Source organism: Cantharellus anzutake (genome assembly GCF_015039405.1).
Source record: "Cantharellus anzutake strain C23 chromosome Unknown EI90scaffold_156, whole genome shotgun sequence".
Classification (NCBI taxonomy): Eukaryota; Fungi; Basidiomycota; class Agaricomycetes; order Cantharellales; family Hydnaceae; genus Cantharellus; species Cantharellus anzutake.
The window spans coordinates 115,590-142,140 of record NW_024067106.1 but is presented as its reverse complement, the minus strand read 5'-3'; the positions used below and the strand labels follow the sequence as shown (position 1 = coordinate 142,140).

The 26,551-nt window shown below is 48.7% G+C and overlaps 4 protein-coding genes across 4 annotated transcripts; 2 read left to right on the top strand and 2 right to left on the bottom strand.

Moving 5' to 3' along the window:
• Positions 1–732: 732 nt before the first annotated feature.
• On the bottom strand, positions 733–4,160 carry EI90DRAFT_3022461 (uncharacterized protein; the record flags this gene model as incomplete). Its single annotated transcript, XM_039057772.1, has 3 exons — positions 733–2,616; positions 2,660–3,519; positions 3,866–4,160. 3 exons carry the CDS (start codon positions 4,158–4,160, stop codon positions 733–735), a joined length of 3,039 nt encoding a protein of 1,012 aa, XP_038908513.1.
• Positions 4,161–6,425: 2,265 nt separating this feature from the next.
• Positions 6,426–7,303, top strand: EI90DRAFT_3136265 (uncharacterized protein; the record flags this gene model as incomplete). The annotated part of the gene is made up of 3 exons (XM_039064779.1): positions 6,426–6,461; positions 6,501–6,576; positions 6,633–7,303. 3 exons carry the CDS (start codon positions 6,426–6,428, stop codon positions 7,301–7,303), a joined length of 783 nt encoding a protein of 260 aa, XP_038908512.1.
• Positions 7,304–7,775: 472 nt separating this feature from the next.
• Positions 7,776–8,470, bottom strand: EI90DRAFT_3090971 (uncharacterized protein; the record flags this gene model as incomplete). The annotated part of the gene is made up of 3 exons (XM_039062356.1): positions 7,776–7,970; positions 8,049–8,231; positions 8,332–8,470. The coding sequence occupies 3 exons, from the start codon at positions 8,465–8,467 to the stop codon at positions 7,822–7,824; spliced, it is 468 nt and encodes a 155-aa protein (XP_038908511.1). The 3' UTR covers positions 7,776–7,821.
• A 643-nt stretch (positions 8,471–9,113) lies between these two features.
• EI90DRAFT_3090969 (uncharacterized protein) lies at positions 9,114–10,361 on the top strand. The gene is made up of 3 exons (XM_039062355.1): positions 9,114–9,866; positions 9,920–10,159; positions 10,218–10,361. The coding sequence occupies exons 1-2, from the start codon at positions 9,369–9,371 to the stop codon at positions 9,950–9,952; spliced, it is 531 nt and encodes a 176-aa protein (XP_038908510.1). The 5' UTR covers positions 9,114–9,368; the 3' UTR covers positions 9,953–10,159; positions 10,218–10,361.
• Positions 10,362–26,551: the final 16,190 nt, after the last annotated feature.

Below are 26,551 nucleotides of genomic sequence, written 5' to 3'. Positions count from 1 at the left end.
GCCCTTTTGATTCAACACCATGTTCTTAAGCTGAGTTGCTTGGCTTTACCCGAAGTTACTCAGTCGGGAGCATGTAACAAGGCATGACAGGAATTTCTGTCACGCACTGTGACACATCTAAATGTCACGCTCTGCGATGCAATTCAATGTCACACACTTGTGACATGAAGAAGATGGAATAGAGAACCCAAGTCTGAGAAACCAATGCTGTAGGGGCATTGGGACTTTGGAAATTAGTACAACAGTTGTATTGCTCAAAACAGAGCAAATTTACAATTAAAATGGATTTAAAATGAGTATCACATAGGTTGGGCCGAGTTATTCAGCTTTATCCCTGTTTGCGAGTTCAAGGAGTTTGGTTCCTCGAGCAATTGCCTTCCAGATGGTATTTATCTGGGAGTTCCAGTTCTTCTGAGCTAGGACTGGGTTGTTTCTTTCTTTGGTGTTTCTACCAAAGCATCGGTGACTTTCTCATTCACCGTGTTTATGGCCTTCCCAAGGAAAGAGCCAGAGAAGAAAGAAAAAAAAAACAAGGCAAAAAAAAAAGAGGGCCTGGAGCACTTCCAGACACAATGGAGTCTCCTCAGTCTGAGGAGTTAAACTATAGCATATTACTATAGGTCGATGGTCGGGTAGACCTTCAAAAACCTCTCGGTATGAGAGGAAGGCTGCCAATAGTTGGCTGCAAGATTGTGCAGACTGGGTTGTCTGCACAAGTGGGAGTTAGGATCTCTACTTGATCTTATCTGCCAATTCTTGGTCCTCCTTCAGGTATGAGGAAGGCTGATTGGCCTTGTCAGCCATGCGTGCATGATGCAGCCCAGTATTTCTACTGGGGAGGGGGTGGATTGTGGCCGCTAGCCAGCCGAGTATAAACTCCACCCAGAGCTTGTCTTCTTCTGGAGACTCCGGGGTGGTTTCTTCTGAAGGGTCCTCCTTCAGTGGGTCTCCCTCCGAGGTTTTTTTCTCGGGGGTGTTGTCTTCTGAGGGACTTTCCTCAGGGGGATCCCTCTTTGGTGTCGTCACCAAAGAGTTGGTAGTTCTCTTTTTGGTCTGGCTTATCGCCAGTTTTAGTGTATTTTTTTCGTCATTGTTTTCAATGATGTCGGATCTTGGGGCCATTATTATGGTCCCAACACTGATGTCCTCGCCCTTTCTTCTGGGCGAGTAGTGAGGTCCCTTGTTTGGGTCCTCTGGTTCGAAGTCATTGGAGGTGTCCTCCACTTCGAAATCACCAGAGATATTCTCCAGTTCTTCTTCATCGGAGTCGTCTCCAACTTCACCTTCTGTTTTGTAGTCGACTTCCCTGGCGATCCTGTGCCTTGGGTTTCTGTCTCCTACTAACTGGTGCTCAGGGTGGCTCTTTGTCTGCTCTGGTATTCCACAATTATTGCGTACTTGTACCGGCCTTTGGTCGGTGTTCCCTGACTGCTTCAGGGAGGATTCGCCTTTCCATTTGGGTTTAGGATCTTGCACATTGGCTCTTGCCTCTGCGTGTTTCTCCTTTCCCGTCTGGTTGGGCTTTTCGCGATTTGTGGTCGCGGTGGTTTCAGGTCTGGCATAGCATTCTGGCCTGTAGGCTGGAGCTATCCTCAGCCTGTTTTTCATCTCGTCCATGCGAGATGTTGTTCTGAACATCTCCTCGAAAGAGGAGAATCCCATTTTGATTATTTCCTCCTTGCATTCAGGGAGGATGTTTTCCAGAAACCTAGCATTAAGCGATGGTTCTGGGTAGGACTGTCTGGGTCCTCTTCCTGCATTGTACTTTACATTGCAGTATTTTTCCATCACCTTCAATGTGGCGGGCTCCTTGATATATGTCCTCATTAGAGTATCGAGAACTTCAAGAAATTTCCCCCCTTTATCTCTAAGGAGGGCTTCTTCACGGAGTTTTAGTCCGTGTGAGAGTGCAGGCTCTGCCAATCCACCAATGAGACAATCCAGATGGATTTCATCGTAGTGTGCACCTCTATATCCTCGTGATGTGAGGAATCCTAGCAGTGTGGTGTACCACTGCCAGAAAATTTCTGTATCATTTTCGCCTGACCACTTCGTGTCAGGGAGTCGAGTAGGACCATTATTTAACCAGTCCCACTTCACCCTGTCTATGTGTGGGGTGAAAGTTAGAAGTTTGGCCATCCGTGTGGCCTTGTGGTACCATCTTTCGAGGTGCCCATTATCCTCCAGCAATGTTTTGCTGGAAGTTTTCCTTGTGAAGTTTTCACGAGGGTTTGTTTGGTTCTCTCCAGCATTACTGGAGGGGTTTTGCAGAAGGTTACTTCCACTTATCCTTTGCCTGGGTGAAGTGACCGAGGAGGGCCATTTATCGCCTAAGATGGGGCCTGGTGTTGATGGTTGCCCACTCATTTGTGGGTTCTCCTTACTAGGCTCCTTCTTCTGCCACGTTGCACTCCTACAGACTTCGGTGACCTCATCCGAAGTTGGTGACTTCGCTTTTTTTGGCAAAAGTTTTGGGTTCGGCCTTGGCAGCAGTGGCTTCCCCTGAGCCTCTGTGCTCTCTGAGCATCTGCCCTTGACCTTTTCTCCTATTATTTCTCGGGCCTTTAGCCTGAGAAGGAGTTCTTCATCACTTCCTGTCCTCCATTCGGATGGGACCTGGAAAAAGTCCACTTCGGGGAGCTTCCCCATCCTCCTGCACCTGGTCCCTTTGCTGTGTCCATGCTGGGTCCGAGGCCATCTGAGGACAGTCCAGAAGTGAGCTCAACCTGTGAGTCTGTGTCGATCTGGATGACATGGCCTTTATATCCATGTTGGAGTGTGTACACTCGTTCTCAGACAGAGCGCTGAGTGTCTCACAGTGGTTGTGAGATGGTGTTGGTGGTGTGGAAGTTTTTTCCACATTTCCTCCACTCAGGACTGGCTCCCTGCACAAGCGGGGGTCGTCCCATGAGGGTTTTTGATGATTCCCAGTCTTATAGACTGGGGTTTGAACCGGCTCATGCCTAGGCGGCGAGCTGGATGTCTCACTATAGTTGCAAGACGGTAACGACGATGTGGAGGTTTTTTCCACATTTTTTGCAATCAAAGATGGCTCCCTGTGCAAGCAGGAGTTGTTGTTCAATTGTTTTGCACGATTCCCAGTCACATAGACTGGGGAGTGAACCAGCATGCTGCGATTTTGCGGGCTGGACGTCTCACAGTTAATGTGAGACGATGTAGACAATGTGGAAGTTTTTTCCACATTTTTTGCGATCACAAATGGCTCCCTGTGCTGGCAGGAGTTGTCGTTTGATCGATTTGCACAACTACCCATCGCATAGACTGGGGAGTGAACCGGCTTGCTGCTATATCGCAAGCTGGACGTCTCGTGGCTGATGCGAGACGATTCCGTAGATGTGGACGATTTTTCCACATTTTTTGGAACTCCAAACGGCTCCCTGCACCAGCAGGAATGGTCATTTGGTTGTTTATGACAACTTCCAGTCGCATCAACTGGGGAGTGAACCAGATTGCTGCTATATTGCAATCTGGACGTCTCGCGTTTAATGCGAGACGATGCTGGACATGTGAAAGATTTTTCCACATTTTTTGGGATCAAAAACGGCTCCCTGTGCCAGTGGGAGTGATCGTTTGATGGTTTTGTGTAACTCCCAGTCAAATAGACTTGGGAGTGAACCGGCTTGCTGCAATCTTGCAAGCTGGATGTCATGCAGGTGACTTGAGACGATGTGGACAATTTTTCCACATTGCTTGGGGCCACAAACGGCCCCCTGCGCCAGCAGGAGTTACTGCTGTTTTTGTCAGTGTCTTGCACCAAGTGAGAGGTTCCCTGAGGATAGTGGGACTTCTTTTGGCGTGTCTGACCCAGCCCTTAAGGCTGTTAGTGTGGCAGCCGCGCGCTTACGTGTGCGCATGTTTGCCTCCTCACCCAGTGGTGAGAACTCTCTCTTTCTAGGAGAGATCATGTTGGCACATGGGGTTCTAAGGGTATTGTTCCCCGCATTTACCCCATGTAAGTTTTTGGGATCCTCAGGGTTTGTCCCTGAGGTCCTACCAATATGTGGCAGGTCTTCGTCATCATCCGATGACACAGTGTTTAGGTTATCTCCCAAATTGGGAGATTGTGGCTTTTTAACAAAGCCACCCTTTGTTCTCGCTGCAGATGCAAGCTTCCCCGTTTGGGGGTATGACGGTGCCATGTCAGGCGCTGTCCCTGGAACAGATGTAAAAAGGATGTGTAGATTAGTTTTAATCACACCTCATGCACTTAAAAAAGTGTGAGGTCTGTGGGGCTCGCTCAGGTCACCAGGCCGTAAGTGTCACAAAGGTGTGGGTATTATGGGGTGATAAGCAATAGGTCTCAACCCGTCGCCTGTCACGTGACACTAATCTACAACGGGACTACATGTAATGGGGGCCCAGGGCTTGTGCCCTGACAGGTTGCCCCAAAAAAAGTTACTGGATTGTTTGTCTTGCGTATTAACCTGTAATGGGAAAATTCAATCTCTCTGATATGCTCTCTACTGATGACCGCTACGATTTCAAAGTAAGGGAGGATTGATATATCGCGAACTTGGGTTTTTAATCGATTGGGCACTTAATATATCTTGCACCTGGGTTTCCAAAGTAATGGGGCCTTTATATATCTTGAACCTGAGTACCATTCCACATTCTGCACCTCTCACATCGCATGCACTCTCTGCAACATGATTGAGACTCAAAATCGTGGGCTCTCTTATTGCCACATCACACTGGTGCATATTCGATACAACAAAACAGATTTGACTGAAGGGAATGGCATGACAGATTGCGACTTCCATACACCTCCAACCCGAACAGGATGGGGGAGGGGAGACAGGGATGACAGTGGTTCTTTGGTGAGGATTTCGCTGTCCTTGATCCTTTAAAATGTGCATCTGATGTCTGGTTGTGTGTATGAGGTAGTTTTTCCTTAAACATCGACGGGGGGAGTGATTGATTTATTGTGGGACTACTTAGACACCGTGGGACTCTGTCTTCAATGTAAACTCCATACTGAACCGAATGAATTACCGATGTGGTTGAGTAGCGGGTTCTGCCACGTCAGGCGGCACCCACCAGTTATTAAATAATGTTGCAGCCATGCCGGGCGTCCATGCCTTGCCCCATGCTACACGTGCCTCATTCAGAATTTGGGTTTTTTTTTTTCGTTTTTCGCGAGGACTTGGGATTAAATGGAGGTGCATTCTGGTTTCCATCATGTCTGCCGCACACCGCAAACTCTCTTTAACCTCGCTTGCAGCATACCTACTTATCGCCTTTCAAATGCTGATTCGGTACGTTGTGTTCTTTTCTTTTGTTCACGTCCTGTTTGGACTTGTGCCATGCGTGTTTGGCCTCTGTGCCATCTTCGCACCTACCGATGTGCTTTCACCTCAGTTCCTTGCGCCTTCTCCACCAGCGATCACTCAATCTTGTCCTTAAACTGGGTCGCTCAATATTCCAGAGGCTTCGACGTTTGTCAGGGTTGTCGCCAGCCACACTACTCTATCGCTCCGAGTCGCCCGTTGTGCTACTTAATAACCAATCGCTCGCTTGGGCGAAATGTCGAATGTGTGGGGCCATGCCCTTTCCTCGAGTACTGAGTTGTGTGGTTGTCATACAAGACTGCCTGGCAACTGTTGGCTGCCTCCCCTAGGACCTCACCGAAAAAAAAAACCCCTAAGTGTGTATTTTATTTACTATTAAATTGCTTTTTCATGTGGAAGCTTCAAGCATCCCCCACTTCGCTCCTGAAGCGAGTTTCTTGTTAAATGTTTGTTTGCATATTCACCCATGTATATCCTTAACGTTTCACTGATTCATATTTTCAATGAAAGGGCTAAGAGAACCAAACCGGGTCGTTGGTAATTTTTTCTGGCCTCAATGTTGCACGAGACTGCCTCGAGTCGAATCCAATTGTACACATCTCAATATTGTCGTCCAACTCCAAGCAAACATTGTATTCTCAACACTTCGCCCAGAAGCCGAAACTTTCGAATTGCATGCCTGCTTTGCTTTGCTTCTAAAAAGTATGTTTATCAGTACATACTATTTCATCTTTACCCAGACAAGGATCCTTCCTCATTCTGTCTCAGTGTTTGCTCGCTCTGTAGCCATGGCATTACTCGATTGAGAACGTTCGGCATCAAAGGCGCTAAAGGCACATTCTTGCGTGGCTAATGTTCTTGCTGTCGCGGCATGGGGAACACCAACTCCATGTGTCATAAGACCAAGTCAGGATGCATCATGCCTCGGTCTTGTTATATATATATATATGACACACGCCCTATAGCCTCCATCATATCTGATAGTGCAAACGAGTTTCTTACTCAACATCATTTTCACAACTTTGTAGGGATGTGTCCAGCCCTTAGATTGCCAGCCTTGTGACGCATGCCACCGCATGCATGTTGAATGCATCCCCTGCCTGATAAAGATTTCAAATGTGGTCAAAGTACGCGTTCGTCATTGTAGTGAAGGTCCGTATGATAGGCAAAGCACTGAGAATAACTTTGTAGAAATCGACCAGAGCTCAGGAGTGTCTGGAGGAGGTCAGGGCCTTGACTTCAGGCGACCCCACATGTGTTGAGATAGGTACGTCCCTCTTTCTGAATGTTATCATCCCTTCTCCATTTCTCTCTGTTCAATAGCGCTGCTCCCCAGAATGCGAGAGTTCCTTTCATATCTGCAATTGAGCCTTGGAGATACAACGGGTGAGCCTGTGGCTGACATGAGAATTCCCCCACCATCTGCTATCGTTTCTCCGACAGCGGTATTGCCATCCACAATTCATGGATGGGTAAACCAAGTGGGGACTATTTCAGCCATCGAGGGATCCTCCATCATAGTTCCACTGGCAAACGAACTCGGAAATGTGCCACTTACTAATGCTCCTGCAGCCTTCTACCCACCTTCTACCTTGGGGTTATACAAATACATCAGGAACATCGACCAATCGTCTGTCTTGGATTTTGGTTCACTCCCCTATCCTGCAGCTAGCTCTTCCACTAGTGAGTTTATTCCCCATAGCTCCGCTTCCCTCCTCCAGCAAGTGATTCCCGTGCAAGAGAGGGTATCCTGCAGCGAAAATTGGGATTTTCTGATGCTAGACATTACTGTTAACTATGAGCTTGCAGGGCCATCTACTGCGCTCCGTTCACAATCAGATGCCTCCCCTCATGAAACTCGTGGTGAGACTCTGGGAAATGCTGCGAGTTGGAACGAGGATGCTGTGAGTTGCCTTAGAAGTCTAGCTTGGAGTATGGGATACTGCCTTATCCCTCGCGGAGCGGCCATTCCTGGTGCTGGTGCTCTTGTATAGGGGAATTTGTTTGAGGCTAAGTGCCTTGTGTTTCCCTGCACGACTCAATGATGACATGAATTATTCATGTGGGTAGCAATTCTCTGTACCCTTTCTTGAAACATCATCAATGGTTTGGAAATTTGTAAATTCTGCGCTACCTTGAATCTTCGAGTGCTTTTACAGACTCACAATGAATGTACTTGTTTTCAACCCCTGTGCCTCCATGTTTGCTAATATATATATCCGACTCATTGCTTGCTCCTAAGGCAGTCAACACACTTCATTTCCCCAGAACACTTTTCCTACGATGCAGCTCTGCGTTCATGTCATTCCCGAATCCTCACATGAGTTGAAAGTGATTTGAAACATAGATGGTGCATTCTTTTCAAAATCAAGTTGCAATATACTCATGTGTTTGGAATTTCTTTTTCTTTCCTTTTTTGTTCTACTTTACCACTAACCTACAAGAATATGTAGATTACATATGTAACTGAAGAATTCAACAATGCACGAAAGGCAAATTGATAACTCGTTGCTTATTCCACTTCTTGCCAGGACCCTGCTTTCTCCTCCTGGGTTTTCACCCTCGTAATTCCTTGTATGTCACGTGGGATCCTTTCCTGCTTGGGACTGAAATAGAACCTGGGGTGATCGGGAATTTTGGAGGTGTCAAACAGCCAATCCCCTGTTCACACACCCGTCCGAAAGATATCCATAATGTCCATCCATCATTAGCACCAATAGAGTAGCCTGTGAAACTCACCACTCCCTCCACCCTCATCAAGGCTATTTTTTATTTCAGAACTCGCTGGCCCACAGTATCCATTAGCCGATGTTTGACCTGCCCATTGAGATAGCCTCGGATGGCCATGTCCTGGTTGCGTTCCCTGAAACCTGCTCATGTCAACAGGGGCCCATGATTGGATACTTGGTACCTGGGTTGCCCCTAGCAGATGTAAGAGGACATCAGTCAAGAAGCCTTCCCACCACATGAGCCAGCATAGATGTGAACTCCAAGTGTTTCAGGACAGAATCATCAAACTGACCGGAACTGTTCCAACTCACTTGCTTCCCCCGGTGACTTCCTCTTGATGCTCCTCGAAAGCACACTCCTTTAGGATCATTACATGGAGTCGGTTCAACAGGACACCCGCGGCAATGATGACATAATGGGCCTGCCATGCCAGCACTCGGTGTTCGCCATGTCGACCTCACAAAGTAGGGGCACTCGCACTTGAATGACTTCGATGCATGCATGGGGTTTACAGTATCAGACTGAGGTGCCAAAGAGTCTGCGTGTGGTTAGACTACAGAAAAACGTGCCCCCTAATATTTGGGAACGCCCCAGATCCATGATTAGCCCTCAGGGTGCATTGATCATCCAGGTGGTGGCATGAAGCTGACGCTCCAGGCTTCGCACATGAAGCTACACTGAACTCATGTGCATAATGTTCTTTCAGGTTTAACTCATCGGAAATACATGAATGATCATGATAGGTATGTTTCCACCAAGATTTTCGCACAGAACTCGGTGTCTAAATGAACCATGTAATGGCCATGGTGCTCTGGAAGGATTGACAGATAGCCGCACACTGTTTTAAAGATAAAAGGCTATGACGCCTCGACATGTAAGTAAATTGCTAAGCTTACCTCTGGTTGATCGCGAGCTTGTAGCGGATTGCCTTATACAGAATCCCCTGAATTACAACAATGTATTACCAGTCACTGGTGAGCCTTGTGATAAGTATGTAACAACATTGTTTGGGAGTGAAATGAAGGGCCCGTAAGACGGAACCGGAATGAGTAGCGGGTACTGCCGCTTCAGGCAGCGCTCATCCGCAGGCCAGCATCGATAGGTTAATTAAGCGCCAGTTTTCAGATGGCGTCCACTAATTATTTCCGAAAAGGGTCGCACCTAGTGCCTTGTGGCACAATAATGCACTGGCTCCCCAACACGTGCTAAAGCACCCATATTCATGCTATGTGACGGCAATCTGGAGCCCTCTATGCTTAGTTACATCCTCCACATACATATGTCCCGGGTGTCTCTGGTGTTTCGCATTCCCAACACGATAAATTCAAGATGGCAGATTTTCTGCAAACGGCTGTAAAAGGCCCTCACGGGATACATCATTTCGCGCCAAAAAGTCAGTTTCGGCCCTTCCCTGACTCAGACCTCGGGCACTGTGTGCCGACTTTCGCCCTTCAGGGGCTCGGAGTATGCTGGGGTTTCCAAAGTGTTTCCAACACAGCCAGTTGTTGTTACATTTACAGTTCGCATTCCTCGATCGGCTTGGGACTGTGCATCTCACGTCCTCCTACTCTACTAAACACACCGAATTCGCAAAGTGGTAGGCATGCTCAAGCTGTTCCATTAGATGCCTTGGCCCCAGAAACACAAATGGAAGAAGAACCTGTGCACATCGGAGGTTTGTCAGTGGAAGTCACCGAGCCTGCCTTCGGGAATTCTCCAGGAAACTTGACGGCTCCCCAGCAACATCTGCACGTGAGTCACGAAATTCAACTCCCGCTCCCAAATCAGTCAGCTCCAAAGAGATCCAATTTGGAGATTGGGCTGTCAGTGAGTGAGCCCTCCACTAAACGTGCACCCACAACTCTCGCGGTTCATCCCAGTGTCCTGGACGAAGCCACCCACATAACACTTGACACACTTGTCGTGGAGACCATGTGCAAGTTTGCCGAACTTGTCCCCAGAAATGAATTTTGTTTTCTTCTTCTCAACCAAATCAGATGGACTACTCGACTCGAAAAGGTTACCGCCACTGGATGATTTAATCGCACAACATCCGGAGTTGGGGGATAGGTCAGATGAAGCATGGGAGGCTCAATCGTTCAAGGAGATACGATGCTTGGGTATGCACCGTAGGCTTTGGACATCATTGCTGGCTCTGATAAACTGTGATCGTTACATAAATTCTTTTTCCAACCGCCCAGCCTGCGGATCCTCCCGACCCTGAAGCGATACTTGATTCTCAATCATCTGAAGATGGTGGGCAGAGCATCGCCTGCTTGTGTCATTCCTTTCCGACCTCCTTCCAGCGGCAGTCAAGTTGTGGTCTTCCAAATACAGAAGAGACGCTGCCAACATTCTACATGATGAGACAAGATATTGCTGATACATATGCTCACCTCTTCCCAATCGTACAGTCCTCTGGCATGGGGAAATCGCGAATGGTCGACGAGTTCTCCAAGAAGTCCCCTTCAATCTCTGTCAGGGAGCTGAAGGTGATATTCTCTTCCTGCATTCTTCTGTGTGATTCCAATGTTTCAATTTAGGATTCCGGCTCCTGACCATAATGTCTTGAATTGGTTCACAAGTATTGGCCTTAAAGAGCATGAAAGTGATACTCGTTTCAGCGCATTTCTCATTGCATTGTTCGAGAGGGTATCCAACGTCATTGGACAAAAAGTATCATCGCCCCTCCTTCTGTGCTCTTACCGGCTGAGAAGTCAGCGGCATTAATGGACTATCCTAAATCCCTTGCCGGGCAGTTTCGACTTTTTATGACAGTTGGACAGCGGTTTGGACAGCGAGCTCCTCTATGTGTGCAGTTTTATGCGGAGGTATTGACCAGAGCGGAGGAGGCAAGTCCCTGTTTTGTGTCGCTGCTGGGTCACTTACAGTCGAGGCAGCTATATTCAAATAATAGCCGATGACTCCTTCAAAACAGAAAGGAAGTTCGTGACAAACACAAATGGTATTCCCCATTACTTCCCTAAACATGGTCTTGGATAGTTAATGGGGGTCGGCAAATGAAGGGAGAGGTCCGAGAAATTAAAAGTAGCACGTGATTTAAAAATATGGCCATTGCGCCCACCCGAAAGCCACTCCATTTAACCACACAACTTCTACTAAGTGTTATATAATTATTGCCCGATAATAATATTAAAATGCATATGTGGTATGGGAACTTACTTTGAGGCGGGTTTGTACATAACTACAGTATGTTGGAAATTCACAACCTTTTCTCACGCATCAGTGGGATTTTCGAAAATCTGACTGACCAAAACCTGCATTCACCCCCATAGAGCAATTAGGCCAAGTTTGAAGCAAATTGAAGTGGCGGAAAGGTACATTCCACTGCTCTGAAGCTGAGATGGATATGAGCCCTAACTCTGTGCAATGTATGTCTATACTCATGTAAAGACTGCACGTAAAAATATCCAAATGTGGCTATGATACTCCCCGGAAGTTTGGGGCTGTCACATGCAGTAATCACAGAGCTATGGGGATATGCAACAAAATACATGCTCATGCACAGGGAATATCTTTTGAACTAAGCCGAATTTTAAAAATCTGAGTGACCAAATGTTAGGCACATAACACATCTACCAGCATGCCAAAATTCGAGCAGAATGGAGGGGGTTGAAGGTACATTTGGGACTCACCTTTCCCAAAATGCACGATAGGCGCAAATAGGGATCACGTGTCAGGGTTTCACCGACCCCGCGCTTAACTTGACTTTGACATCTAGTTCTCTTATTAGAATATCAACATTATTTACATCAAGGAATTGGTGGGTGTCGTGTGGCAAACGCTTTGGGGCATTATGAGGCACTTTGGCACTTTTGTCCAACTCAAAACTCCGTTGTGCGATGATGTTGCCACACAGTGATGTCGCATATATAAGGGAGCAATTTTTTTTGGGACTTTCTCCCTCAGATCTCTAGTCAGAGTCTGAGGTGAGAACAATACCTTTTATTTTATATGTTATAACTCATGTATTACTCACTGTCAGGGGACATAGCGTAAGCGGTTCTCTGTTACCCTATCGATATCGCGTAAGACTATATCACCACATGTAGCCGCATCGGCCCTCATATATCGTAAATCCCTCACCTTCTCCTGATCCGACTCTGCCCCCTGATCCGAGTGTTCCTTCATCTCTATTCACTTTGTTTTCTATCGGATCATTGTTTAGTTCCTTTGATCCTATCTCTTCTGATTGATTGATGTCACTCGTGTATATAGCTCTATGTGCCGCTGAGGGTTGGAACCTCAGCTTTGTCTACGACTAGGTTTTCGGGCGATATTCGACTCGGACTGACGAGCGATCCCTGACACTCACGTTGCAGACTTGCACGACTTAGGTACATATAATACATAGATCTCTAGTCAGAGTCTGAGATTACGCAACTTAGTCTTATCATTTCTAATATCTTTTGCTGCTTTGGGTAGGCTTACATCGGGCTATCCAAGAAAGCGGCCAAACAGCAACTTGACACTCATCGGTACCTTCATCCTGATGATTAGGAAATACCGAAGGCTGGCATCTTTATATTGAAGGTCAGAAGAAAGTGCTTACACGAATAGCCAGCAAGTACTCAGCTCCAGCAACTGCTGGATGGAGATCGAGAGTGATCGTGCTTGATTACACACAGCTCAAAGACCCATTTATGCAGTCATTTTTGCATGTAGATAACCGACAATCAATATTTTGTTCTTGTTCCCCGAGTTTTAACATAGTTTGCAACCTAAAGATGAGGTCTTGGGAGAGGGAGGACAGCATGGCCACGATCGAGCCAAGTTTTGCTTATGTAAGTGTCACAAGGTCACAACCTTGTTGCCAACCCCCATAGTTAATCTTGAGTTTTAACAAGATTGGGTCCATTATTTCGTAAATAATGGAAAAACTACTTGCCTTTTATGGAAATAAATACTTGCATTAAATTCTACAGCATCATCATAGCTTTCTGTTCCATATTTTATCATAATTTTAGGATAACTATAACTGTGGTAAAATCGGTTTTCTACCCAAGATCCTCCAAGATTAATAGAAAACCAGTTGTGGGATGCTTTTCAGGTGCACAGACCTGTACTGTGCAAGTATAAATACTAGGCAAAAAGGGCTGATGAGTCCCCCCAGACGAAAGTCCCCTGTGTTCCAGTAGGAGCAAGGGTCTCCTCTTTCTGCCTGCAATTTCAGCCCAGGACAATTACTGTCTTATTACAACCCAACCCTATTTGTTCGTATGCGTCCGACATATTGATATCGATCTTGGATCGGTATGTTGCTCTGGTGACTGATTCTTGGATCAGTCGCATGTCTGGCATTGGTGTGATGTTGAGGATTGTGTTTGAGTTACGTTTCCTCGTGTCTATTACTGTGTGCAAAGATCCATCTGCTTTGCAGATACACAGTAGTGGGCATGCTCGCTCGCTGCTTGTGGGATACCACCATCCTGCTTTTACATAGCGATCTATTTTGGTCACTAGTGCTTCCTGCAGTGCTGCAGGACATCTTGGGGTGTTTTCCCGAAATTTCTTGTTTGGATCCTTTAATGGGATTCAATTGAGGGAGGCATTTCTAATGGCACTGGCGCCATTACAGTTTCAAATTTCTCTCTCCACCACTCCCTGAGTATTTCGAACTCAGGGTTGATCATGGAGAGACCTTCCAGATGTGGTATGTCTGGAAGTTCTAGTCCTTCCAGACTAGGATTGGGCCAACCTTCAGGGTACTTTCTTTCGATTACCCTGAGGTATGTTTTAATCCCACCTCCCTGTCAGGGGGGCTTCTTTTTTGGTTGTTCTCGAGCTCTTGCTCGAGTTTTCCATCCATGTGATCTCGTCACACAGTCTTCACTGACTCCAAGGGTATCTATGTTGCCCTTGTTCACCATTCTCACTTTGTGGGACCAGAAGTCTAAACTTACCTGGTTTTTGTTTAACCAGGGGGTGCTGAATATGGCATCGTATCTATTGATGTTAATCACATCAAAGTAGTGTTTTTCTATGTGGCCGTTGATCTCAATGTCCACGTTTGTTCCAAACAGGATCTGTAATCTTGTTCCTTTTGTCCCCATTTGAAGGATGACTGGGTTCTCCAATTGGAGAATTGGGATATGGACCACGCAGACAAAGTCCGGCGATATAGTGTCTGTTTCGGCTCCACTGTCAAATAGCACATAGGTTTTTATGCCTGCTATTTTTATATGAGCTGTCAGCGTTCTCTTTGGTGGGGGCAGTCTGTTTGTGGGGTATTTTCCTGTGTCTTTTGAGATGCAGAATTTCACATCAAACAAGGGGGTCTGGGTTTCAATGGACTTTTGGTCCTTCTTCCCTTTCTCCTTGTTTTCCTTGGGTACTTTGGTGTGTTTCCCCAAGGCGTCTTTTCTTGGTGCTTCCACCAAGGCTTCGGTGACTTTCTTGTCTGCCATGTTTTCTAACTGGCATGCTACAGCCAGTTTGATTTTATAATTTATGTCATCATGATCGATGACTGACATTGGGCCCATCCTTATGGTCCCAACGTTGACTTCCTCACCCTCTGAGTCGGGTGAGTATTGAGGTCCTTTGTATGGGTCCTCTACTTCGAAGCTTGATGCTCCGGAGTTACCAGAGTTGTTCTCTGGTTTTTCGTCTGATGAGTCTTCCAACTCTTCTTCTGATGCATTCACAATCTCCATGGCAGCTATGCGCCTTGGTTTTTCATCGCTGATTGCATTATGTTTTGGGCAATCTTTTGTTTTCCCTATTTTGCTGCATTTGCCACAAATTGGAACTGACTTTTGGTCAGTTTTCCTCGAGTTTTTTGAGGATGTATCCTCTTTCCATCTGGATTTCGGCTCTTCAGCCTTCTTTCCTGATGGGAGAGCTCTACCGTGGCTCATGGTTGCCATGGTGGTTGTTCGGGTATAATATCCCAATTTGTAGGCTGAAGACATCTTCAGCCCGTCAATTATCTTGTCTACACAAGATATTGCTTTTAGCATCTCCTCATTTGAGGAGAAGTCCACTCTGATTCTGTCATGAGCGATCATTTCCCCCTTCCATTCGAGGGGAATGTAGTTTAGGAACCTGGCGTTGAAGGATGCCTGGTCTGGTGGCATCACCATCTGGGATGCTGCTTTAGACAGTTCTAAGTAGAACTGTTTTAGGCCTTTTTCCGCTTTGTATTTAATGTTGCAGTACTTCTTTGTCACGTTCAACGTGGCAGAGGCTTTAATGAAGGTTCTCATCAATATGTTGAGAACTTTGAGGAACATACCCTCATCTCCTCTGAGGAGAGTTTCGTCTCGGAGTCTTATTCCGAGGTTGAACACAAGTCCCCCTAATCCACGAATCAAGCAGTCCAGATGGACTTCGTCAAATTGGGGACCTTTGCATCCTCGCAAGGCAAGGAATCCCAGTAGTTCTGTGAACCACTGCCAGAATGATTCCATGTCATTCTCCCCTGACCATTTCTTGTCAGGAAAAGCCAGCCCATTTTTTAGAGCTTCAGGCTTCACTCCCTCTGGGTGAATTTGCCTGAAGTTGTATTTGGATTCTCTCATTGTTTTGAGAGAGTGTGGTTGTGTTACCTCTCTGTTTGAGAGGTTCATTGAAGGTAGATGTTTGGCCAAACCTTTGGTACGTGCCGATTCTCCTCCTAATTTCTGAACGGTGCCTTCTTTCAGCATCGTCTTCTCCTATCCTTGTCATATCCATCCCTGGCCATCGACTTCCGATCCCTCCGATTCCTCCGGTCTACCTCTGCTCCTTCTTCACTAACCTCAGAGCTCCCATATTCCGCAATCCCCTCGGTACCCCTCGATGGTCACCACCCCCTCCTTTCAATTTATTACCTATGCCTCCCTAAGTACGGAGCCCTGAAGGCTTCCGGACAGCTCCGACGTCCGCTAGCGCACCCCCGCCTCCGCTGGGCAATACACTCGCTTGCCCTGCAAAGCCCACCTTCGGGCCTATCCCTCCTTTCTGTTTCCAGGTTATCGCCTACCTTTCCGTTAACCCCATAACCCGACTTGTCGGTAATATTCAATTAGCTAATGTCTAACCCTGTTAGCTCCGCTCCGCTCGGCTCTGCCATTTGCGGACCCACCCTCGTTGTAACTATATATATACTCAACTTGTACATAGGGCATGGACGTGTTACTTGGCACAGCGCTTGTTACGGATACGGAGTCTCCAATGACCATATCCGTTGCATGGTCAAAGACTTCCCCTCTCTATCGCTCCTCCCCTCTTTCTCCCTTCCGTCCTCTATCCCGATACCCTATCCTCCTTACCCGTTCTACCCCTTTCCCCCCCTCGTGCAAAGCTTTCCCCATTGGGGTTTTGGTGCTGGCCGAGGTTGTTTGTGTTTCGTGGGATTTCCTGCGACCTTACCATTTGTAGATAGTCACGCGTCTTGTACGGAAACTGCCGAAGGCGGTTCCCGCTAACTAACAACTGCTCTACAACTGTCTCGTGTACCGTCTTCTGTAACAACCCTCCCTGTGACTCAACTGAACCCGTGTGACTGTACAACTCTCAATATGTCTTATAAGTCTGGTTATATCGAGTCCTCTAACGGCCCTCGCCGCGAGAACTCGAGGTCGAGAGTCGAAGACTCTCGACATGTGTATCGTCCTATTGAATCTGTACCCCATGGGTCTTCATCACTCCGCTCTCCCCCCAGTACTCAACATACGACGTCACCTCACGATCATGGAGATCGTGAATACTTTGAGGCCCACCTTCCCGTGATGCCGGCACGTTCGCTATGCGAACGCCAAGTCGCCGCCCATCCACCATCTGTTCCCTCCTTCGCCAGTCATCATGTCTCCCTGCCAACGGTACGTTCCCTTTGGGAACGCCAAGTCACCGAAGGCCCTGCTAGTCAATCCTCATTGCATGCTTATGACATCAACCCGCTACCGGTACGTTCGCACTGCAAACGCCAAGTACCCGATGGCAACTATATGAAGTTCTCACCCATCTCACAAGTCGCGACCTCGCACACGGTACGCTCCATTGAGGAGTGCCAAGTACCCGTGGCTGACCCGTCCGTCCTGGCATCTCCGACTACCTACCATCAATCCCTTAATAGCTCACTACATCACCAATTGCGATCGATGGGAATTCGATCGTCCACCCCCAGGCAAGACTGGGATCACTCATTGATTACATATCCTGTTATGGTACAGACCAGATATGACCTCACTCATCCCACTATAAGAACGGATCGAGGAATGGGGAATTTCCCCCATCCCCGTAACAGCGCTCCTGGCACAAGTCACTGAGGCCGAAGCCCTCCACCATGGAGACACTCCTTTGTCTCAACCTGGTCTCTGACAATCCTTGGGAGAAGGATCTCCTTAGCATCTCTGTCAAGTCGCTGATGATACTCCAGTGTATTCACTGGTGGTTCTTTTCATGAATTTTTCACGAGTTCTGGTTTTTGTTAGGGGATGACTCCCGGGTCCCCATGACCCTCCCCTATGGTCCACAGTCTCTGGTCTGGCCAGCCCTATCCAGGGCACAATCCTACTGTGGGTCAGAGATGAGAAGGAAGTTAACTTCTCATCTTCCCACAGTGGCCACAATAGATCGAAAACTTCTGGAGATATCCGGAAGTCACATGAGACCCGAGGTCCGAGGTCCGGGCCATCCGGCCACACTGAGCGTCCAGCACAGGGCACACATGGGAAGTGCAACAGCCAGGTGTGGGCACGGGTGCAGGTGCGAGTGTGGGTGTGGATGCGGGTATGGGCTAGGTCAGGGTGTATGCCCTGACAGTTTTGTCCTGGCCTGTGGCCCAGGGGTATTTTTTTTGTTTCCTCACTATTTTGTGAGAAGTTTATTTCCTTCAGCAAGTCCGTCTGCTCGCTGATTTTGTCAGTCAATGTGTCGATTGCGTTGGCCATTCTTTCTAGAGTTATCTCTAGACAAGCTGTGCTATTGTGGCTCGTTTCCTTGATCTTTTTTGGATTGAGTTTATCACATTTATTATGCATGATTCCTGGTTTTCCAGGAGGAAGTTTGGTTGGGCGAGCAGTGACTCTCCACAGTTGACATTTCCACTTCTGGGGGTTCCAGAGGGGGTTCTTGGAGTGAAAACTCCATGCTTGCTTTGTTTAGGCAAGGCCATTGTGGAGGGTGCTTCCCTTTCATAGAGGGGTCTGTTCGCTGGTTTTTCCTTACTTTTCCATAAGGCTTCCTCAGCGAACTCCCTCATTTCGGTTCACCTCCTCTTCATTATCTCGGAGACCTCCTCCAAGGTTGGCGACCTTGCCTTGTCTGGCATGGCATGGGGTAGTGTAAACAGCAGAAGTTCTTTTGGAGCTTCCACACTCTGGGAGATCCTGCTCTCAGGGTGTTTTTTCGCACCTTCTCAGGCTTCCAGCCTGAGAAGAAGTTGGTCTTCATTTTCCATCCTCCATTCGGACAGAACCTGGAACAAGTCCAGTAGTTTTTCAGATAGCCGATGCAGAGGCTCTTCCCTCTGTTCCCCTTTGTCTGCCTTTGGGGCTTGGCTTGGGGATGTGGGGAGGGACTCCAGGGGATAGTGGGGCCCTGGAGTTTCCTGCAGCTCTATCCAATCAACTTTTCGGGCTGATTGTTCGGCGCTTACGTGTTTGTCGTGCAAGTCGATCACCTCCTGAGGAGGTGGGGGATCTTCCCCAGCTTGGGTTAGATCGGTATGACATGGAGTTCTATGTTATAACTGGGCGAGGGCAGACGATTCCGGAGGGGAACCGGAGACTTAGCAAGGAGGGACCTTGGCCTCAGCGACTCAAGTGGAGCACTGTGCCATTGCTGTTTGTCCATTTGGTCCTTAATTTCATAGGCAGCGAGCAGGAAGTCTCTAGGGGGCATTTCAGGTCGATTTTAGACTGAAGGTCCAAAACGAGTATGTACAAGTGCCTCTATATAATAGGGAGATGAAAGCACAAGGGAAACAAAGGGGGCCTGAATCGGAATGAAGGTGTCCAAATGGGAACAAAGGGATGGTGGAAGCGGAGCGGTACCGAAGGTCATAGGTCAGAACCTGTGGTACATCCGAAAGGAGATAGGGAGGGCAAAGCCCAGAGGGGCAGGAGGATGAGGGGAAGTAGGGATGATGACTAACTGGCTAGAATGGAGAGAAGCAGCAGTCCAAATAAGGATGAGGGGGACATGCGAAAGATACATTACAGATGGTGAAAGTGCTGAGTATGATCCGCAGAGCTCAGGGGTTACGGAGGTTACGGAGGTTATGGAGGCGGGGTTGAAAGTCCAAGGAATATTGGCAATGGTGTTTACATAGTATGAGGTCACCAATGCAATGGACTAAGGCCAAGGTGGAGTCAAAGTCCGAGGTAGGAGCTATGACGGAGGCTTGGAGCAAAGGTACGAGCGGTGTCCGAGTATGAAGTACAGGACAGCGGTGGAAGGTCGTAACTTGGCAGGGGGTCAATGGAAGAGGGCCAGAGGGATGAGAGAGGAAGGAGGAAGGAGGGAAGGTGTGGAGGAGAGGAGAGGTGTCAGGTCCGAAGGTGAGTGTCGGAGCAGATGGGAGAAGAGTAGGAGGATGACGGAAGGGTGGAGGTGTTGTGGGGAGGAAGTGGAGGAGTGGGAGGAGGAGTAGTAGGAGGGTGGCGAGAGGGGTGGTGTTCGGTCCGAGGTGGGTATCGGAGCGGATGGAGATAGGACAGGAGAGGGATGGAGGAGTGGAGGTGGCATGGGAGGTGAGAGGAGGTGTGGTGCCAGGACCAAAGGTGAATATCGGAATGGACAGCGGTAGGGTAGGACTCCAGAGGTGGTGAAGAAGGAGGTCCAGGAGTCGGGTTGGGATCGGATATGCATGGATATGACAGGTGGCAGAGGTCCTAGGAGGTCCGTAGTAATATTGGGTAAATAGAAATATTAATAAATGTTTAAGGTGAGGATAAGAGGTACTGGAGATCAGAGGTGGAGGTGAACCGGAGGGTATGGTGAAGATGTGGGGGGAGGACGGACTGGAGGTGGACCAGAGTGGTGGCGGAGTAGAGCAGAGGTGAGGCAGAGTTGGTATGGATATGTGTTACAAAAATGGGGCCGGGGGCGCCCATTTTCGTCCGTTCTTGGCACAGGAAAGTGGAAAGTGGAGGTGGGGTGATTCATTAGGCTTTACAGGTAGTTTCACAGATGTTGTAACATGAGGTTTAACAGATGTTAGCACAGCGGGTTTTTTGGTAATTGTTGATTCGTTAAACTTAATTACTATACAAATCATGTGACACAGAACCCATAAGAGTCTAAAATGGGAAATTCCCATTTCCATAACAATATGTCAGGGACACATCCAGGGTAGAGGGGGTCCGGATGTAGCGCCCAGCAGAGGGGCCCTTGCAGGGTGTAAACTGGGCATGCGTACTGGCAGGTCTGGGGATGGCAGTCCCTGGCCACTCAGACTGAAGTGGAAAAGGTGAGAAGAAGGTTACTTCTTCAGTTCCCACTTCAGGTACATTTATGTACATGCAGCTTGAGTCACATGACGAGTGCCACATCATCCTCGGAGACAGCCATGGTCATCCAGGTGTCCCTGTGGGGGATCCCAAGAGCGTCCGCATGCATGTGTGCTGGGCACAGTGGGAAGCCAGCCATCTGGGGTGTCTGGGCCAGATGGGTCAATAGTACATTGATACAAAGGAAAGTGGTCTGTGTAGATAGAAGGAATAAACAGGAGGAGAATGATGAGAAGAATGAAATAAAGAAAAGAGAAGAAAGAGAGAAAAGAAAGAAGGGAGGAGGGAGGAGGGAGGAAGGAGAGGGATGGGCAGTGGGGCAGCTGGTGAGGTATGGCTGGGTGGGTCCGGGTGGACCTGGGTCAGGCAGGTGTGCCCTGACAGGATATGACAGAAGCCATGTGGAAGTCAGATACCAACACAATGAGATTCTGGGAGGATCCCACAGATATTTCGAGTAGCACATGGACCTGAGCAAATTTCATACCCCCAGATACGTCCCCCATCATTATGGCATCATCTCTGTGATGCCCATGGAAGATCTTGTTTGTCTACAGACTCCTACCCAGTTGGTCTTTTCCAAATTTCCAAAGTTTAACTGCAACTTCGTGCTACTTCTTATTTTGTTGTTTAATGTCCTCATTTCACAAGACTAATCATGGGTTAGCAGTCTGCTCCCAGCTGACCTCAGGTTTCTGCCTCTGTTTGCCACTGCCTGGGAAACCTGGCTGTGCTCAGTTGGGACTGCTTTGGCATTCACATGCCTTCTCTCACTGATCACGGATTTCTCATGATTTATCATGCAACTTAGCCTGAATGGGTCAAAGCACACTGCATCAGTCATACACTCAATGTTTCGGTGCAGATGTGCGAAGTGGACCATTCAGTGGAGGTACATACTGAACTTTTGCTGTTGAGGAGAGGTGTCAGGGAAATAGCCCCGAACCCTGAGTCTGATTGTACTTAGAGTCACGTGGCTAAGCAGCAACTTCCAGTTACCACTTAACACCATCATAAATTACACACCATTGTAAAACTTATGGTCTGGTGTGCTGAGCAACCCCCTGAGACCTCACACTTTTTTAAGTGTATGAGGTGTGTTTAAAAGTAAACACAAACCACAAACTCACTACATCTACAACAATCTGACTCGGTGGCGCCTATGGTGCCAAAGCATGTCCACAAGGACAAAGTCACCTCTGCAGCGACAATAAAAAAGAACAAGTGGTTCATAAAGAAACTGCAATTTCCCACCATGGGGGATTTTCGACGAAGTTGTCATCAGACGATGACGAGGATCAATGTAATCCTCAAAAAGCAACCACTTCAGGGCTGGTCCCTGAGGGTTCAAAAAACTTATGTGGAGTAAGTGCAGGGCCCAATACCCCCAGAACTCCACATTACACAAATCTTACCCACATTGGGGAAAATTCATCACCTCCAGAAGAGGTGATTGACTTACATGATGAATGCATAAGCACCGAGAAATCAGCCCAAAAAGCTGATTGGACTAAGACACAGGAAACTCCAGGGCCCCACTATCCCCTGGAGCCTTCCCACATCTCCCCAAGTCAAGCCCCAAAGGCAGACAAAGGGAAACAGAGGGAAGAACCTCCATGTTGGCTGTCTGAAAAACTACTGGACTTGTTCCAGGTCCCATCCAAATGGAGGATGGGAGATTGTCAGGGACGCGTCCGGGGTCGAGAGGGCCCGGGGGTAATACCTGGCACTGAGGCCGTCGCGGGGTGTGGAGTGGGCGTGCGTACTGGCGGGCCCGATCCGGGACAGTGGTCCCTGGCCACTCAGACTGAAGTGGAGAATGTGTTATTATTATTAAAGGGGAAAACTATACTACTTACCTGAAGTGGAGAATGTGAGAAGAAGGTTACTTCTTCGGTTCCCACTTCAGGTACATTTATGTACATGCGGCTTGAGTCACATGACAGGTGCCACGTCATCCTCGGAGGCAGCCGCAGGCATCTGGGTGTCTCCGTGGGGGATCCCGAGAGCGTCTGCTACATGCGCGCGTGCTGGGCACAGCGGGAAGCCGTCCGGGGTGTGTGGGCCGGACGGGTCAATAGTACATCGATACAAAGGAAGGTGGTCCGTGTAGATAGAAAGAAATAAACAGGAAGAGGAAGATGAGAAGAATGAAATAAAGAAAGGGGAAAGAAAAGGGAAAAGAAAGGGGAGGAGAGGGAGGAAGGAGGGGGAGGGGGATAGACAGCAGGGAGCGGGTGTGGTGTGGCCGGGTGGGCCCGGGTGGGCCCGGGTCAGGCGGGTGTGCCCTGACAGAGATGAAGAACAACTCTTTCTCAGGCTGAAGGCCCAAGAGAGTGCAAAGGAACACTCTGAGAGCAGGATCCCTCAGAGTGTGGAAGCTCAAATAGAACTTCTGTGTCAGGGCACACACCCTGACTAGCCCGGACCTGGACCCACGTCCGGACCCGCTTCCACCCGCTGTGCTTCCCGCATGCACACACGCTCCACGTGCCACATGCTCCGGACCCGGTTTCTACCCCTTCATGTGACTTCCGGGTATCCCCGGAAGTTTTGCTGATATTGTGGCCACTGTGGGAAGATGAGAAGTTAGCTTCCTTCTCATCTCCTTACCCACAGTAGATTGTGCCCTGGATAGGGCTGGCCAGACCTGAGGCTGTGGGCCATAGGGGAGGGTCATGGGGACCCGGGAGTCGTCCCCTGACATTCTGCTACCTGCACAACCCCACACCATGCCAGACAAGGCAAGGTTGCCAACCTTGGAGGAGGTCTCCGAGATTATGAAGAGAAGGCGAACTGAAATGAGAGAGCTCACTGAGGAAGCCTTACAAAAAAGTAAGGAAAAATCAGCGAGTAGACTCTTCCATGAAAAGGAAGCACCCTCCTCAACTCCCTTGCCTAAACAAAGCGAGTGTGGAGTTTATACTCCAAGAACCCCTTCTGGAACCCCCAGAAGCGGCAACATGAACTGGGGAGAGTCACTACTTGCCCAGCCTAATTTCCTCCTGGAAAACCAGGAATCGTGCATAATAAATGTGATAAACTCAATCCAAAAAAAGATTGAGGAAATGAGCCACAATAGTACAGCTTGTCTAGAGATAACTCTAGAAAGAATGGCCAATGGGATCGACATGTTGACCAACAAAATCAGCAAGCAAATGGACTTGCCAAAAGAATTAAATTTCTCACAAAATAGTGAGGAAACAAAAAAAATATCCCTGGCCCACAGGCCAGGAAAAAACTAAAACTTGTGAAAAATTCATGAAAAGAATGAGCAGTGAAAGCACACTGGATTACCACCAGCGACTCGACAGAGACGCTAAAGAAGTCCTTCCCCCAAAGATAGGAGAAGACGATGCCAAAAGAAGACATCGTTCAGAAATCAGGAGAAGGATTGGCATGTACCAAAGGTTCAGCCAAACTTCCTTCACTGACAAACCTCTTGAACAGAGAGGTAATAACCTGCTCTCTCAAAAGAATGAGAGAATCTATATCCAGCCTTGAGTGCAACCACCTGAAACAAAAGAACCGCTGAGAGAACAGTCTCTCCCAGCAAAAAACCCTCCAAAGGAGAAACCAAAGGAGAAATCTCCATTGGACAGTGACCCTGCTAAGGCAGGGGAACAAGAGGAATACCTGGAAAAATGGTACAAAAAGGCCATAAAGTAAGAATACTCACTCCATACCTGGAGGGAGTAAAGCCAGAGGCCCTGAAGAACAGCCTGGCTTTCCCTGACAAGAAATGGTCAGGGGAGAATGACATGGAGTCGTTCTGGCAGTGGTTCACAGAACTGCTGGGATTCCTTGCCTCACGAGGATGCAAATGTCAGGGCACACACCCTGACTAGCCCGGACCCGGACCCGCGTCCAGACCCGCTTCCACCCGCCACGCTTCCCACACGCACGCATGCTCCGTGCGCCGCATGCTCCGGACCCGGTTCCTACCCCTTCATGTGACTTCCGGGTATCCCCGGAAGTTTTGCTGATATTGTGGCCACTGTGGGAAGATGAGAAGTTAGCTTCCTTCTCATCTCCTTACTGTCAGGGACTCGTCCGGGGTCGAGGGGGTCCGGGTGTAGCGTCCGGGACCGAGAGCCTGGCGGGGGGCGGATCGGGCGTGCGTACTGACAGGCCCGATGCGGGACAGTGGTCCCTGGCCACTTAGACTGAAGTGGAAAGTTGAGAAGAAGGCTACTTCTTCGGTTCCCACTTCAGGTTCATTTATATACATGCGGCTTGGATCACATGATGGGTGCCACGTCACCCTCGCACACAGCCGTAACCACCCGGGTGTCTCCGTGGGAGATCCCGAGGGTATCCGGTGCAGGCGCACGTGCTGGGCACAGCGGGAGGTCGCCTGAGGTGCCCGGGCCGGGTACATGGTGGGCGCGCTGCAGATGGGTCAATTGTACATTGATACAGAGAAAGTCGTCCATGTAGAATAAAGGGAGAATAAAGAAGAAGTAAGATAAGGAGAAACTGAGGAGGGGAGGATGAGGGGGAAGAAGGGAAAGGGGGAGGAGGTAAGGAGGGTGGACCGGCGGGGTACCGGGTCAGGTTGGGCCGGGTGGAGCCGGGTCAGGCGGGTGTGCCCTGACACTTACCCACAGTAGGCAAGTGTATTCTACATTGCCTTTATCTATTCATCTCCTTACCCACAGTAGTTGTTGCCCTGGATAGGGCTGTTCATAGGTCAGGCTGTGGACCATAGGGGAGGGTCATGGGGACCCAGGAGTTGTCCCCTGACAGCAAAGGCCCCCAGTTCGACGAAGTCCATTTGGACTGCTTAATTTGTGGACTAGGGGGACCCACATTTGACCTCGGAATAAGACTCCAAGATGAAACTCTCCTCAGAGGAGATGAGGGCATGTTCCTCAAAGTTCTCAACATACTGATGAGAACTTTCATAAAAGCATCTGCTGCATTAAACGCAACAAAGAAGTACTGCAACGTAAAATACGAGGCAGGCAAAGGTTTAAAACAGTTCTATTTAGAACTGTCAAAAACAGTGTCCCAAATGGTGATGCCGCCAGACCAGGTGTCCTTCAACACCAGGTTCCCAAACAACATTCCCCTTGAATGGAAGAGGGAAATGATTGCTCATTGTCAGGGGACGACTCCTGGGTCCCCATGACCCTCCCCTATGGTCCACAGCCTACTGGTGCAACCAGCCCTACTGTGGGTAAGAAGATGAGAAGGAAGCTAACTTCTCATCTTCCCACAGTGGCCACCATATCAGGAAAACTTCCGGGGATACCCGGAAGTCACATGAAGGGTTAGTGTCATGACTGACAAATCCTGGGGCTCCATCAGTGGCGAACCAATGCCGATAGGCGAATCCGCCGACCCGAAACCCATCCTAACCAGCCCCCAACCCCATGTCTGGCCCCCTGCCTGACTTGGCCAATAATCAGAACCTAGACCCTGCCGGTATTCCGACCTTACCTCCAGTTCCTGAGCCCTTGGCGCTCCCGGCATTCAGTCATGCCTGCCTTGTCTCCATCTGAACCACACTCATCGCTTCCTGCTATGTGGTCACAGCCATGCCCCGCTTCCGTGCATTCCGCACCCTCTGCCCACTCCGCACCCTCCGCCCATCTCTGCACCCTCTGGCCACTTCTGGTTGTCCTTGACACCTCTGGTCAGGTCAACACTCCCACTCCCCTCTGTACCTCTGTTGGCCTTCATGCTGTCCTTGTGTGACAGTGCTGGCAGATCAACCTCTGTTTGCGGACTTGTGTCGGCACCGCACCGACCCCGCTTATTTGCGGACTTGTATCAGCGCCACGCACTGACCTCCGCTTTTCTCTGGCCATCTTGTCACTCGGCGGCATACCATTCATTCCTTGCCGAGTGCCTATATTGTTCATCCATTCATTCGCTTAACTTGCCAATATTGGCACTTGATCCATGTGCTGATGCACTTTTATTACCTGTCAATATTGGCACTTGATCCGCTTTTGTTTAGTTCATTGCCTCCCATTTCCCGGGCTCTTGTCCTTCATTCAGTTTGACAATCCCCACTTATTTCCACACTGGACCGCACTGGACTGA